This window comes from Narcine bancroftii, chromosome 8 (genome assembly GCF_036971445.1).
Source record: "Narcine bancroftii isolate sNarBan1 chromosome 8, sNarBan1.hap1, whole genome shotgun sequence".
NCBI classification, from domain to species: Eukaryota; Metazoa; Chordata; class Chondrichthyes; order Torpediniformes; family Narcinidae; genus Narcine; species Narcine bancroftii.
Window position 1 is genome coordinate 149,674,808 of NC_091476.1, and position 16,553 is coordinate 149,691,360.

At 41.5% G+C, this 16,553-nt stretch overlaps 1 protein-coding gene across 2 annotated transcripts in view; it reads right to left on the minus strand.

The window, feature by feature from the left end:
• Nucleotides 1-16,553, minus strand: part of nkain1 (sodium/potassium transporting ATPase interacting 1) — a 447,090-nt gene that overhangs the window by 149,840 nt on the left and 280,697 nt on the right. For both annotated transcript variants that reach the window (XM_069896123.1, XM_069896122.1), the window contains one exon: nt 645-782. In XM_069896123.1, coding sequence (XP_069752224.1) covers nt 645-782 — 138 coding nt within the window. The remainder of the gene's footprint in view (nt 1-644; nt 783-16,553) is intronic.

Below are 16,553 nucleotides of genomic sequence, written 5' to 3' on the forward strand. Positions count from 1 at the left end.
CTATGTGGAGTTTGCATGGTCTTCTGACAGCAGGGGCTTCCTCAAACAGGTGTGTAGGTGGCTGTTAGAGCCTGGGGAGAATCGAGAGGTGGGGGCAGGATAAAATGGGACAAATGTAAAATCAGTAGGCTGAGGGCCTGTTTCCATGTTGTACGACTTTGTAACTAGACTGCGTCTGAAGTCACGGAATCTGTAAGTTCAGCATCCATTGGGGAGAGAGCTGATCAATAATAACTTAGAAATGTAGGGGTGTATGTCATGTTGAAGTGGAGCAATTGCTCAATTCTTGAGACTGTTTTTAAGAAGCAGTACAGAAATCAAAGCAATTCCACTAATGCAAAGAAAACTTCTGACATGGTTATATGATTCATTGCGAAAGATGGAGATAAAATAGCTTTAATTGTGTGGGTTGCAAATGACATACGCATCACAAGCCCTTCAGGGATACGTTATCTGGCTTCTTCACTAAGTCCCTTCAACCTCTATCCATTTGCCCCATTGTTTATCTAATTCAACACACTCAAGGTCACAATTGGTCACATAGTCCGGATTCCAATGGAAATGGCATACGCTCTCCATCAAGACAACATCGTTCAGCTTTGCATAGATTTTGAATTTAAGACACGCCAAAAGGATGAACTTACCATAACCAAGTACTTTGGTCTGTACTGGATGGTTCCAAAGATACCAAGGATGATTGCCATAATGTGTAAAAAGTTGGCCAATATAGGAACCCATTGGTAGCCCAGGAAATCAAAGATCTGTCGCTCCAAAGCAGCTACCTAAAAGAAAGTGAAAACAAATTGACTTTGCAGGAATCTGCACCAGATTCTTCATTTATAGCAATACCACTCTACTGTCCCACCGAAACTTTGCAGGTGACATACAGAAACAGATGGAATCAAATATTGGTTTGAACTGAGCTTCATTATTTTACCATTGAACCATCATCATTAACATATCATTGAACATTATCAAGTTGCAGTTGGCCTATTGTAGTAACCGGTCTACGCCATCTCATTGGCTCTATACAAAGTCCTGGAACACTGGACAGCAAAGATGCATTCATCAAAATGCTCTTTATCAACTAGTTTGCCATTTAACACCATTATATCCTCTAAACTGATCAGCAAACTCCAAGACATGGCAGTTAAAACCCCACTGTGCAATTGGATCATAGATTTCCTCACCTCCAGACCACAATCAGTGAACATTGGCAAGAACATCTCCTCCACAATCACTATTGGTACTGGAGCACCACAGACCTTAGGCCCCTGCTCTACTCATTTTACACCTACGACGGTGTGGCTCGGTACGACAATAACACCATCTACAAATCTGCTGCTGATACCACGGTAGAGGGTTGTGTAAAGGATGGGGATGAGTTTGCATACAGGATGGAGATTGAAAACTTGGTTGAATGTTGCAACTTTGCACTCAATGTCACCAAAACTAAGCAGTTAATTGTTGACTTCAGGAAAGGAAAAGCAAGAGGTATACAGTCCAGTGGGGGAGAAATCAGAGTTGGAGAGGGTGAGCAAATTTAAGTTCATGGGAGTCATTATCTTGGAGGATCTTTCCTGGACCCAACACATCAATGGCATTCTGAACAAAGCACATCAACCTCTTTAATTCCTCAGGAGTTTGTAGAAATTTGCCTTGGTTTCTGGTGTTATACCAAACCTCCAGAGGTGTGGTGGAAAGTGTGCTGACTGGCTACATAATGGTTTGGTATGGGGACACCAATACCCATGAGCTTGAAGCCCTCCAAAAGGTCGTGGAGACAGTCGAGGGCATCACAGACAACACCCTCCTCACCATGGAGTACATCCAACGCTCCTGTCGGTGAACAGTAGCAATCATCAAAGACCCAGCGCATGCTCGGACCTCTCTGCTGCCATCAGGAAAAAGGTATTGGTGCCACAAGACTCATACCACCAGGTTCAGGAACAGCTGCTACCCCTCCACCATCAGACTCAATGGCAAAAAAACAGACTCATTTAAGGACTCTCACTTGTGCACTTTATTGATATTTTTTTATTCTCTGTATTGCACAGTTTGTTTACTTTTGATATCCATTTACAGTTCTATATTTGTTTACATGTACACATTGTGTACAGTTTTTTTGCACTACCAACTAGCTGTAATTCTGCAGCAACTGTAGGAAAAAGAATCTCAGGGCTGTACGTGATGCCATACCTGTACTCTGACAAATCTAAAATCTGAATGTTGGTTCAGTGAACCTATTTCCAAAAGCATCTTTAGGGCGGTGTAGTTAACATCATGGTTTTAGCACCACACTATTACAGCATCAGTGATCCAAGTTAGAATTCAGCATTTTCTGTAAGGAGTTTGTATGTTCTCATGTCTGCTTGGGGTTTCCTCCAGGCACTCTCCTTCAAAAATATACTGGGTTTGTAGATTCATTGAAGTACTTGAGCAACATGGGCTCTTGGTCCAGAAGGACCCGTTTCCTCCAGGCACTCTCCTTCAAAAATATACTGGGGTTGTAGATTCATTGGAGTACTTGAGCAACATGGGCTCCTGGTCCAGAATATGAAGTTTTCATGATCCAGGCACCACTGGGCAAAGCCCTGCACTTGGGAAGCAAGTGATGAGCCCACCTTCTTGAAGAGCCTTCAATAGTCCTCCTGCAACGCTGACAGATTAAGATTTCTAACATTTAGACCAGCGGCAATAAAGAAACACCAATACTTCTCCAAATGAAGATGGTGCAAGACTTCAGAGGGGACTCTTCATATGGTAGGGTTCCAATGCTGCCATCGTCTTGCTTGTAAATGTTATACATTTAGGAGATCTTGTTAAACTGGCTTGAGTGACAAATTGCAGAGCACTTTCTCAGGAAGTTGTGGAGGTTTGGTATGACATGGGAAATACTACAGATGTGTGGTGGACAGTGTGAAGTGACATGATCTAATGGTTTGGGCCATTAGAGGCACAAAATGAAACCTTTGGGAATTGAATCCACCAAGGGACTGTCTGAATGAGGTCCAAGTATTTCAAGAACAATGGCTGGGCACCCTACGCTTGGCAATGGGCAACCAGAGTATTGCTATTTTGCACTGACACTATTACTGGTGTTACACAAGCACTGTGGATATCAGTGGTGGGGAAAATGCTGCAGCCCATTTTCAGAGCTGTGGTCATGGGGCAACAATAAAATTATATCTGATTGAATCAATAGAGATTCAATGAAATGGAAACCATATTTAAGATATATACTGGCATTTTTAAGGTTATAACTTAATAGTGGATGTAGTGAAATTGGATTTTCTTTTCGCAAAATCTTTACAGGAGCTCATTGCAGAAGACTGGTGCTAACACATTAGAATTGATTGAGGGTTAACTAATAGATTAAAAAAATGAAAGCAGGAACAAATGGCTCAACATTGAAATGGCACCTGGAAAACCACAAAATTGGCACCACAATTCATGCCCAGGCTTCAGTTATTTATCAGTTTTATCCAACAATGCACTTGAAGATTGGATTTTGAAATCAGAAACATTTCCACACCCTTTTGCCTCACTTCAGAGATACAGCAGTGTATTTTAAGCAACAAGTCACTCTTTCACACAGGATGACAGTTTGCTGTTAAACTCCTTTCAGAGCATGGTGGAGAAACTTAGACATTGGTGTGTTGGGAAAGGCCACCATTGGGATGATCAAGTTTTTGGTTAGAAGGCAGCCATAGCTGGTGGATTGGCCCATCAGGCACATCCATTACTGATTTTTTTTTCTTTGAGGAAGAACAATCCAACAATATCTCCAATTCCTCCCTGCTTGATGTTGCTGCTTTGCACAAATCTCAAACCCAGAGTCCAATTTCTCCAACTCCCACACATCTGAAACCTCCAGCTTTGCAAATGCCAAGGGCATCAAGGAAACCCTCCAACTCCTCTTCTTTTCCCATCCTATCATATCACCGATGATGCTATGCAGACCCACTTCCATTGCTTTTGAATGGTCATTAATTTGACACATTTCACTCTCACCCAGATGATTGCAGGATAAGCTCTATTCCTCCTGACCAAAGATACCAACAATAACTTGATCAGTAGCCAGTAGACATTCCTGCAGAGAGTTGTGACTGCAGCTCCAGACCAAACTCTATCCTATATGTCCCACCCATACCTTCTGCAGCCATCAGATCCAGGTTACACTCTCTTCTCTCCTTTTCCATTGGGCAGAAATGGGCTTGAAATACCATCTTCAGATTCAAGGACAGTTTATAGCACGAGCACACACTGTGATGTGGCCAGCCAGGTCACTCTCAATAGAGCTCCTTTAGACAAATTGGTGGCTGGTAGCCTTGACTGCTTCAGCATTCTCAGGAAGTACAATCACTGTTATTATGGTCTTCCGGACATTGAGTGTCCACATTAGGTCACTAGTTAAATGAACTCCAGAGAATTTGGTGCTCTCCATTCGCTCTACTACAGAGTCGTTGATGTGTAGTGGAGGGTGATCATTCTTGGTCCTCCTGAAGACCAGGATCATCTTTGTCCACATTGAGACTCAGGTCAGGGTCAGTGCCAGAATGTATGTTAGAAGGAGGCATTAATGATTTTGAGGGGAGCTTGTTCAGTAGGAGCAGGGACCTGTCAACCAGGGAGGGGTGTGGGGTGTTCTGGCAGGGAACTACCTGGCGTTAACACCATCTGCCCCTCGGATGCTTTTTTAGTGCTTGACGCACACTTGTGATGCAGTCGGGGGCTGGATAGAGTGAAGTGAAGGCTATAGTATCGTCTGTCGAACAGTTTCTTCTTTAGGCAAATTGCAATGGATACTACATCTCTGGGAGGTGTGCTTTGATGTGTTCCATCACCAGACACCAAGCATTTCATAATGGTGGTCAGTGCCAAAGGGCTGTAGTTAGTGAGGCCTGTTATCATCACCCTCTTGGTTTCCAGGATGATGGTGGCTGTCTGGAACCCTGTGGGAACGATGGACTGCTACAGTGAGATGTTGAAGATATCCATGAAGACCTGTCATTTGGTCTTCAGTACCTGACCAGATATTTGTCTGGCCCCACCACCTCATGTGGGTTCACCTTGGACAGGGTTCTCCTCACCTTAGCCATAGCTATGTGGGGGGGCCCATTCATCAGGGAGACATGAAGCTTTCTTTAGCATCATCCTGTTCTTCTCAAGCTGTGCATAGAATGTGTTCAGTATGTCCAGAAGGGAGACTTCACGGTCCTTAATTTGCAGGGTTGACTTGTGATCTGTAATGGTCTTGATCCCTTACCACATGTGCCTCATGTCGCTGGTGTCGCACAGGTAGCTGAGGAACTTCTGTGCGCACCCTTGGCCTTCCAGATTGCATGGGAGAGTTCAGCCCCAACTGATCATAGTACCATCTCATCCCCTGTCCTGAAGGCAGTATCACAAGCTCAGAGAAGGCCCCGGACCTCTGCATCCAACCAAGCTTTCTGGTTAGTTCTCAGGCAACTGTCTCTCAGACAGGAAGAGCTGAGATGAACATAGGACAGCAAAATACAAGGAAGAAGAAATAAAGTATTCAAGCATCAAAACCCAGGTATCTGATAAGCTTCTTTGCCATGATCTATAATTAAAAAAGTAAGATATAAACAAGGTCTGTGATTTTGAGCATGAGATAAGTGTGATGTGACAGATAGAATTTCTGTTACTTCAGCTGGTTCCCAGGTTTTTATTGTCTGAGAGGATGGCTAATACATTTCTCTTGGGTTCATTTTCCCCACATTTATCCAGCCCTCCATTTTATATGTGGCATAGTCAGTTATTTAATGATGAATGTAGTTATACAGAAAGAACAAAGCTTGTCATAATACCTTTCACACTCATGTCATTCCAAGACACTTCAAACGGCAATAAAGAATTCGGAAGTGAATACATCATGGGATACGCAATCCCACAACCACGGGGCACATGGTAAATGATTGATGTCATTTAGATTACCCCTTTTCTGTGGGATGGTTGAGACAAAGTGGGAAACTTTAGGTCCTTATTTTAAAGCAGCCATTCTTAACAGGGGCCATATGCAACCCACACACAGCACATTTAAGTGGGGTGGGGGGGGGCACAGCCTAAAAATCATAGAATTTAAAAAAAATCTTTGTAATCAGTAGAGAAGAAACCAACTAAACTTGACTGCTTCACAAGGTAAGGGGCCATAAACTTCAAAAACAGTCCAAAGGGGGACATAGCCAAAAAAAGTTGAAAATGGAGGTTTGAAAGTCACATTTTATAGAGTTCAGGTGCAACAATCTGTCAGTACTACTATGAGGTATTGGAGTTCAGATCCAAATCTCTCGATGAGATTTAGGCAGTCATAGGTAGTCATTGAGCTTTGCAATCTTTTCACAAAACCAGTGAATATCAGGAGCTAAAACTAGCAAAATAGGATTAGCTAATACTGTCAACATTAGAAGAGTCATGGATTGAGCAGAGGCCCTTTGACCCATTTTGTCCATGGTAAACCAGGCAGCATTCTGGTTTAGTTCCATTTGCCTGCATTTCAATCATGTCCTTCTGAAACCTTTGCAGCCATATATCTGTCCACAAGTCCTTTCAACATCACAATTGTTCCCATTTATAGATTTTCTTCCAGCCATTCTTTCCAGATGTGGACCGGGCTCTGATGGATCACTTTCAAATTTCTCCCATCATTTTAAATCTATGCTTTCTAATTCAAGAATCATCTGTCCTGGGAAAAGCCTGTGAGCCTTGATCCATGGCCCTCATGATTTTACAAACCTCTGCAAGGTTACCCTTCAGCCTTTTATGCTCCAGAGAATAAAGAGTCAGGTCAATGCAACCTGTCTCTGGAACTCAAGATCTCCAGTCCTGTCAACATCCTAGTGAATCTCAAGCCCACCGATTCCAATCTATTGGTATCCTTTGTCCATCTGGGTGACCAGCACTGCACACAATAGTAAAACATGAAAGTCTGCAGACATCCTGATTGAAGTAAAAACACAATGCTGGAAAAACTCAGTAGATCAAGCAGTGTACTTTGTACAGCAAAAATAAATAAACAACCAACATTTCAGGCTTAATCCTCTCATCAAGGTATGGTCAAAATGTGGGCAGGCACCCAAACAAGAGTGATGGGGAGGAGCTCAGTCCCACAGGATTACTCCAGCACTTCCCTCTCCATTCATAGAGCCATTTCCCCTCCCCTGTTTGCTGATGTGCCCTCCCTCCCTTATCCATCTAAAGTCCCCTGAGAGACAGTGCCCCTCCTTCTGCCCCGACCGCACAGTCTGCCTACATTTTGTCCACAGCTTGAAGGGCTCGAGCCCGACACATTGGTTATGTATCTTTATCTTTGCTATATAACATACACTGTTGACCTGCTGAGTTTCTCCAGCATTGTGCTTTTATTACACGCAAAGCTCGGACTGTGGTCCCACCAATGAATTAGACAGCTCTATCATGAAGACCCAACTTTTGTACCCGGTTTCTCACCCAGTGAAGGTCAGCATGACAAGAACTTTCTTCACCACTCTTTCTAACCAAGGCATCTCTTTCAGGGAACTTGGGCCTGGTTGGCTGAATATCCATTTCATAGGTATACCCTATCCATGGATTGTCACCTTGTCATAGTGGAGAAGCTGATGTTGTCCTGAGATCCCAAGAGTGATGCCATCTGGAGCTCTAACCCGGTAGGGTCACCCATGGCTGTAAAGTGGAGGAGGAGGTCCCTGACAAAGAACAATCCAACCATGACCTCAACGGTGGAACAGGTGGATGAAATTACTTCAAACTCAATGACTAGGAAGGCAGATGAGGTCTGCAACAAAACCAGCACTGTAATTTTCATGCCTTTGGAATTAGTAGATTGATTTGTGAAGTATCATTTGCTTCTTGGGAGTGCAACATCAAGTACATGTTAAAGAAATACATGCACAGACATCTTCACTCTGTGGGATCAACGAAGACCATCATTCTTGACTGAGGGATGGCCATCTTATTCTCTTCATTGATCAACACCCCCCAATAATTTCAAATGCTGAGAGTCAATTTAAAAGCAAAAACAGATTTGAAACATTGAGGAAATAAGTAGTTGGACTTTAATCACATTGATTTCACCATATTTTTATTTATTTATTTATGTTCGTGTCACAATTCTGTGACCAATTCCAGAGTAAAATGGTCATATTTTGCAAGCCAACTCCTTTGCTACTTGATGCTGATCATACTCTAGTAAAATTGGTGTAACAATACAATCTCTCCTTCATCACTGCCTAATTAGCTTGCTCCATGGTACACTAACCTGTAATTCTTTGAACAAACCGTTCTGCTTAATTGCAGTATCTGCTGTCTTATTGTTTATGTACCTGGGGATAAAAAAAACATTTTTTCTTGTTTCTATGCGAAACAAAAAAAATTCCTTCATTTACAATATTTGAGAAGAAAACTAATTTGTGAAACTGCTGAAGAGAATCCTGTGAATTTGAAACAATTGATGGTGTGATTTTGGACCAATATCAAACTTTACCCATCCAACTTCAATTACACTGGACAACAATTTCAGGTTTGATTCCTGATAATAGACAACTTTAAGCTGAACACAAAGATAACTTCAGATTTGTAGCATTGTGAAGGAAGTTGGAGAAGCATTAAATCAACTTTTGTTGAAGTGGACACTCGCCACAAATGTAACTGAATGTATCATAGCTATTGCAACATTGACAAGACATTTCTGATGTATTGCATCTTCCTGAAGACAATAAATACTATTGTTATGTACACTCACTATTCTATTGCCTGAAGAACATTTGCATCAACATGCATTCAATCAAGGCAATACACAGCATACGTGTATGTGAGCTGCTTTCCTAGCCCATCTGCATCTATCCTGTGTCCACATGACTAGGTCAAAGACAAAATTTGGATAGCACTTGCACTGAGTGCATACCCAGGCATGTTTGGACTGACCAAAGCAGCTTGCTTTGTGGGCAATATACTGGTAGACAAAATAGGACAGGAAATCACAAATAGGTTATTTCCTAAAAATGATACATAATAGGAAATTTTTAAGGCAATTTTTTGTGATCAGCTGCCCAAAAAACAAAATACATCCAAAAGTGTTCAGGAAACAAAATCTCCATTGTTCAGTGTAATTTGACTTTTTAATGCTGACAAAAAGATTTTCAATCTGAAACATTCATTCTGTTCTCTTTCCATAGATGCTGCAGACCTCCAGAGTGTTTCCAGCATGTGTTTTTATTTCAGATTTACATCTGCAGATTTGGCTTGAAGATGCAATGCACAGCTGGTAGAGCTGTTGCCCCAGAAATCCAGGTTAAATTCCAACCTTTAATTCTACCTTGGTGGAGTTCACACATTCTCTCAGTGATTGTATGGGCTTCATCAAGGTACTTTAGTTTCTTCCAACACTGGTGCAGAATAGAACATTATTGGCCAATGGAAGTTGTAGAATAGAGGAGCAATTTTAAATTTAAAATAGACATACAGCATGGTAACAGGGCATTCAACCCCACAAGCTCGTGCCACCCAGTACAGTACAACTCAAACCATGAGAGAAAACCCACGCAGGCACAGGGAGAACATACCAACTGCTTACAGACAACATGGGGATTCAAAGCCCGGTCCCAATCACTGGCGCTGTAACAGCGTTGCACTAACCACAACACCAACTGTGCCACCCACATCTATTTGGAATGTGGGAAGAGTAAAAATAGGATTTTGGTAAACAAGCACTTTATGCTTAATGTGAATTTGATGGGCTGAAGGACCTTTCTCAACTTTTATGCTGCTAACATCTAAGTGTCAGGTCACCCGTTGTGCACAATAAGCCTGAACTATTATGAAAGTTTCAAGTTTTAAATGGGCCTTCCTCATTTTTAAAATACTCCACTCATGATCTCCACAACATTACCACCCTCCACATTCAACAGTACGTGGCATGATGAGGAAAATGGTGCTGTGAACTTGGCACATGGAGGTTCCTGTACTGTCCATGAGAATTTAGCATATACCACTTCCTCACCCCAAATGGCCTTGGCTGCATCTGTTCAGGCCTTAAATTCTGCAGTCTCATCTCATTAATCTCCATTAATGTGACCTAGATGTGCTTCGTAAAATTGTGCTCATTGACACATACAAAAGGACGATGTACAGATGCAATGAAAGTCTTTTGGAACAGGAAAGTCTGCAAACATTGTGAATGAAGTAAAAACACAAAGCTGGAGATAGAGGCCACTGAGCAATCCCTGTCACCGATGCAGACATGTAGACTCTGCCCACATCAGTAACAGGGATCTCCCAGTGGCCAACAATTTTAATTCTGCGCCCCGCTCCCACACTGATGTCTGTCCATGGCCTTGTGTACCATCAAACGAAGACCACCCACAAATTGTTTGAGCAAACACTAATTTTCTGTCTGGGCACTCTCCAATATCAGCTTCTCCAATTTCTGCTAGCCCACTCCCTCCTTTTCTCCAGCTTTGCACCCCCTTCCCTCTCCTTTCACAGAGCTAGCACCCCTCCCCATTTGCCAGTGTGCCCTCCCTCGCTTATCCATTTCTTACCTCCTGCCTGTGGGCCTGTGCTCCTCCCCCTGCCCCGCCACACTCACCATTTTGTTCGGGCAAATGCCTACACTTCGATCATACCTTGATGAAGGGCTCAAGCATGAAACACTGGTTATACGTCTTTATCTTTGCTATACAAAGTACACGGTTTGACCTGCTGAGTTTCTCAGTCTTACTTGCTGCAGCTTCCCAGGAACAAAATACACTAACAAGAATTTACACAGACACCATGAAGAGGAAAAAAATAAAAGGATGAGTATAAATAGATAAGCAACATTTGTAGTGGCCTCCTAGAGAATAAATAAATAAATATTCCCAGTTCCCAGAAAGTGCACTGTGCCAGTCATGTAGACAGATCTTTTATGGCCATGCAATAATGTTGTGGAGAGGTTCAAGAGCCTGACCAGCCTCTCACTAGGCATCAAAACACCAGTTCTAATGGATTGAACCATGCCACCTGTGGAACTACCATCCTCCTGCCATTGAAACTGACCTGAACCCAGGAGCAGGCAATACAAGACTGGAAATTATCAGTAGTTTCTGGAGATTCTTCAGCACTACAATGGGGAACAACTAATGTGAACCTGAGGTATGTCATTTTGTACATGATCAGATACACCATTGATTTTATTGAGACTTCTAGGCCTGATGCAGAAGCAAAAGACAAAGGTATATTTTAAATTTTTAACATTTCAATTTTGTTTGGCTTTAATTCTTATTTCTGAAAATATCTTTAACATTTATTCAATTCAATTTTGGTTGTTTAAAAAAAATACTTGAACCTCAAACATTGAAAGATCATTAAATTCAATGATAATTTGGACAGCTTTGCCCCCATCAAATGCGGTCTCATTTTCTCCATTAAAGTTGCGACAGACAAATAAATTTGAATAAAGGTGACTCCTGTGTGCATGACAGCAGGGCAGTGAGGGGACTGTTGTGTTCCTGCAATACAGTTAACAACACAATTTTCTGCGATGCCGAGGCTCAAATGTGTCAAAAAGTTGAAAAATGTCATGCACATTTACTTTTTTCCCCCCACCTAAATTTTGAGAGAGCAGATTTTTATTATGTATCCCAGATTTTTGATTATAACTTACGAATTCTGTAAAGGCAGAATTTTATTACTTGAACTGTGGTAACATGATAGGTCTTACTAATTCAAGTAAAACACCCATTACCTCTTCTGATTCCCTCTCCCCACCATTTATTCAGGTGCCTGCCTACCTACATTTTTTTCATACCTTACAAAAGGCTCAAGCCTGAACAGTTGGTTTTACATCTTGACAATATAAAGTATGGTGTTTGACCTGCTGAGTTCCTCCAGCATTGCATTGCTAATTCAAGCTCTAGATCCAGAGGACCTGGTGAAATAAAAAGGAACCTGGAAACTGCTTCTTGCCTTAGAATTGTGTGGGGGGGGGAAGGAGTAAGGAAGGAAAAATAAATTCACCTGCCCCAACCTTACGCCATGCCTTCATTCCCTTTCCACAGATCTGTTCACTGAGGGAGAAATTGATGCTGCCTGCTTGAAACTTATCCCCCAAATCCATTGATCTTGATGCAATAAAAAAAAAATCATGCTTGGCTTCCTTCCTGAACTCAAGTTGTGCAGCCTTCACTTTTAGCACTTAAATCATGACCCAGATGAATCGGCCATTCTCCTCTGATATCAAAATTATTTTGTCATAGACTCTTCATATTCCACCTGTTTAAGCATCTGGCCATAACAAGACTGGAGGTCATTCATTAGCTTATGTGAAAAGCAGGTTGATCCATCAAGGGGACAACCAACTGATGGGTGAAAACTGTTTCTAGTCATAACCTTCTTCCTTGTTTAACTGGTGACTTCTGTTGCATAGCTGATGCTCTCCAGTACCACACAAGGGACGAAATCAAAGATCATCTGAAATTCATGATGTACAACCCAAATCCATTATATTCATGCATTCCCTTTGCTTCTTCCCTTAAAGGATCTCAGTAGATATATTAGATACAAAAACCTTTCACAAAGATACATTCACTTAAATTTATATTACTTATAGTCAGATGCTATTGAATTGCTGTAGATGTCAGTCTAACAAGCCTAAAATTCCCCAGAATGATGCTTTTTACAAGATTGAAACTCGACAAATATCACCTCTCATTAACTGAGCTTCAGAAAATTTATACTACAGGTACTCCCCAACTTATGACCATAATTGGGACCAAAGGATAGATCTCATCTTGAAGTGGATGCAAGTTGGAATTTCGCACATATACATGGAGTACTGAAGTCTTAAAGCAAACTTTTTAAAATCAAACCTTTGTTCATTGATGATTAAAACTTCCTGAATTTATAGATTAACTTTGGCGGATTGTGGTGAGGGAGGAGGAATGGGCACAAGTGTTGCACCTCCTGTGAGCACAGGGGAAGGTGCCAGAGCTGCGATGGGTGGGGAGGGATGAGTGCACGAGGGAACAGAGGAGGGAGCAGTCCCTGCAAAAGGCTGAGAGAGGAGGAGCGGGAAAGCAGTGGGATCATGCAGCATGCTGGAAATTCCGGTGGATGATGTGCTGGATGCAGAGGATGGTAGGATGCTAGGTGAGAATGAGGAAGATTCTATGCTTGTTGCATCTAGGGGCAGAGGGGACCAGGGCTGATGAGCAGGAAATAGAAGAGATGCGAGTGAGGATTGAGTCGATAGCGATGGAAGTGAAGCCATGTTTGTGAAAGGCAGACATTTCAGAAGCTCTGGACTGGAAGACCTCATCTTGGGAACTGATGTAGTAGAGATAGAGAAATTGAGAGAAGGGGATGGGCATGGTGTGAGGAAGTGTTGTCCAGGTAGTTGTGGGAGTTGGAGAGTTTGTAGTACATGTTGGTGGAAAGCTGGTCTCCAGAGATGGAGACAGATAGATCTAGGAAGGGGAGAATGTTATTAAAGATCAGCCAGGTTATGATAGTGTAACTAAAGTGATAAATGTACATTATGGAATAGTTCATTATAATTTTTAAAAAATTTTATTTTATTTTTTTTAAACATCAGTTATATTCGACTCCAGAGAAAGTGGATTTAGTAATTCGGATTCTGGTTTTAAATGTGGACTATGTACTGCAATTTTTTTTTTTTTTTTTTTTAAACATGCTGTTTGGTCTTGTTTTAAAGTACAACATTTTGGGAAGGAATTAGATTGGTTTTGGAAAAATTATTTAAGATTAAATCTTTTTGTTGGGATAGATGGTTTTTTGAAAGGACTAGGGTTGGATGAATTTCAAATTGCATTTGTATGTCTAGTGTTATCTGTCGCACGAAAATGTGTAGCTGGTACTTGAAGGATAATGTGGAGGTTAATATAACACGCTGGCATAATGAGTTGAGAAATTATACTATTATGGAAAAAATTACATGTAATCTGCACGATAATTATTCATTTTTTGTTAAAATGTGGTCTTCTTATTTGGAGTATATGAATTTAGAAATACTTTGAAATATTCTTTATAATCGCTGTATTATCTTTATATTTGGCTCCCTTTAAGGGGGCTGGCTGAAGGGGTGGTTGGGTTTTTTTTTAAATATATCCAAAAAATTGTTTCTTTTTCTGTTATGTTTGATTGTAAGTTGTCTAAATTCTTTTAAATAAAATTTTCAAAAATGGGCCAGGTGAGTTTGAGCTCGGGGTGGAAATTGGATGCGAAGTGGATGAAGTTGACAAGCTCATTATGGATGTATGAGGAGCCACAATATAGTTGTTGATATACTGAAGAGTTAGGAGGTCTTGCCTGTGTAGGCTTTTAGCATAGATTTCTCCACAAAGCCTACAAACAAGCAGGCATATCTGGGACCCATGTGGGTACCATGGCTACTCCTTTAATTTGGAGGAAGTGGGATGAGTTGAATAGAAGTTATTGAGGGGGAGGACAAGTTCTGCCAGGAAGAGGAGGGTGGTGGTAGAGGGTGACCTGTCAGATCTTTGGTCCAAGAAGTGAAGTGCTTTCACACCTTTTGTGTGGGTAATAAAGGGATTGGACATACATCGTGAAGATGAAGTGGTCCAGTCTGGGGAATCTGAAGTAGTGGAGGAGATGAAGGGCACGTGAGATGTCGCAGATGTAGGTGGGGAGTGATTGGACCAGAGGAGAAAGGATAGAATCAAGGTAGGATAAAATTAGTTCAGTGGAGCAGGAGCAAGCAGAAACAATGAGTCTACCTAGATGGTTGGGTATGTTCATCTTGGGTAAGAGTAGAAATGGGCATTGATGGGGTGGGAGAAAATGAGGTCTGTTACAAGTACACTCATTTTAGCTCTTACATGCCCTGTATCCTTGTTATAGTTTGTCAAATACAACAAACTGTGTAAACTTTTTTTTCCTTCTATTTTAAAATAAAAATTGGTCATTTGTGCAGATGGACACAAGTCACATAGATTGCAAGTCAGGGAGTATCTATATAGCACCCAGTGGCCTTGCTTTAATTTTCTTTCATGATCTTTCCTTGCTGATTAGGCACTTCTAACATTCAGTAGCTCCCCTTGTATTCCAGGACCAATTAGTTATTGATTTCTTGTTCTGCATTACTGTTCATTGTTTCTGGGTGGACAATGTTTTCCTCGATCCAGGGGGTGTTGACTCCGTGGAATTTGTTGCCGCAGTTGGCTGGGGAGGCCAGGCCATCGGATATATTAAAGATCGGTTCTTGATTAGGAAGGGAATCAAGGGCTACAGGGAGAAAGCAGGAGAATGGGACAGAAAAGGCTAATAAATCAGCCATGATGGAACATGGTGGCAAACTCAATGGGCTGAATCCCTTGACGAAGGCCTCAAGCCTGAAATATTGATTATATATATCTCAATCTTAGCTATAGAAAGTACAAGGTTTGACCAGCTGAGTTTCTCCAGCATTGTGTTTTTAACTTCAACCAGTCTGCAGACTTTTGTGCATAACGTTTGATGGGCTGAATGGCATATTTCTGCTCCTATGTCTTGCGATCTCATAGTTGAATACTTTGGTCATATTTATAAGATGGAACAATGCATTTTGCCTGCTGACCTGATTCATTGGATTATTATCCCTCATTTGGACAGACATCCTGGAATTCTCCTTCAACCAATTATGAATGCCCAGGCACTTTTCAATCCACCTGAATTGACTTAGAATATTGCAATATCAGACTAAAACTTGATTTGGATTTTGTATGCCACCTACTCCAGTAATGATTTCTCAACCCATCTTTACAATCCAATAAGTGAACTGCAAAACTTATTCTTCCATTTTATTCTACTGTCCACACCTCTCATGAGCATAATGAGACATAATAAGCCAAGAGGAATTTATGGAATAAAGATCTGCTACTTTTCTATATATCAGTATGTATCCCAGGATTTCCCTCTCAAACAACCTTAGCTCATACATATCCACAGGAAATTGTTCCTGCCAATTCTGCTCATCTGTCTCTTTCTGAAGTCTAGTCTCATCCTCTTGCTTTCTTGCAACCAATTCTAAAGAATGTGCATCAAGTCGAAAAGGGGATGAAAGGGTACAGAGAATTCAAGGGCAGAGGGGTAAGTTTTTAAAAGGAGGGAGTTGCAAATTCTAGGCAGCAATACAGACATTGCAGGAGAGAAATGAACCCTTGTATCTTAGCAGTCATTAGCACAGTCTTGAGTTGTCCTTCAAACCTTGACAGCCCATTGATCATCATTTTTATTGTTGCATTTTTCTTGTACTTTAAGCAAGTCCTAGTAAAGCAAGGCTGCATCCTCGCACCAACCCTCTTTACTCTCTTCAGCATGATGCTGAAACAAGCCATGAAAGACCTCAACAATGAAGATGCTGTTTACATCAGGTACTGCACGGATGGCAGTCTCTTCAATCTGAGGCGCCTGCAAGCTCACACCAAGACACAAGAGCAACTTGTCCATGAACTACTCTTTGCAGACGATGCGCTTTAGTTGCCCATTCAGAGCCAGCTCTCCAGCGCATGACGTCCTGTTTTGCGGAAACTGTC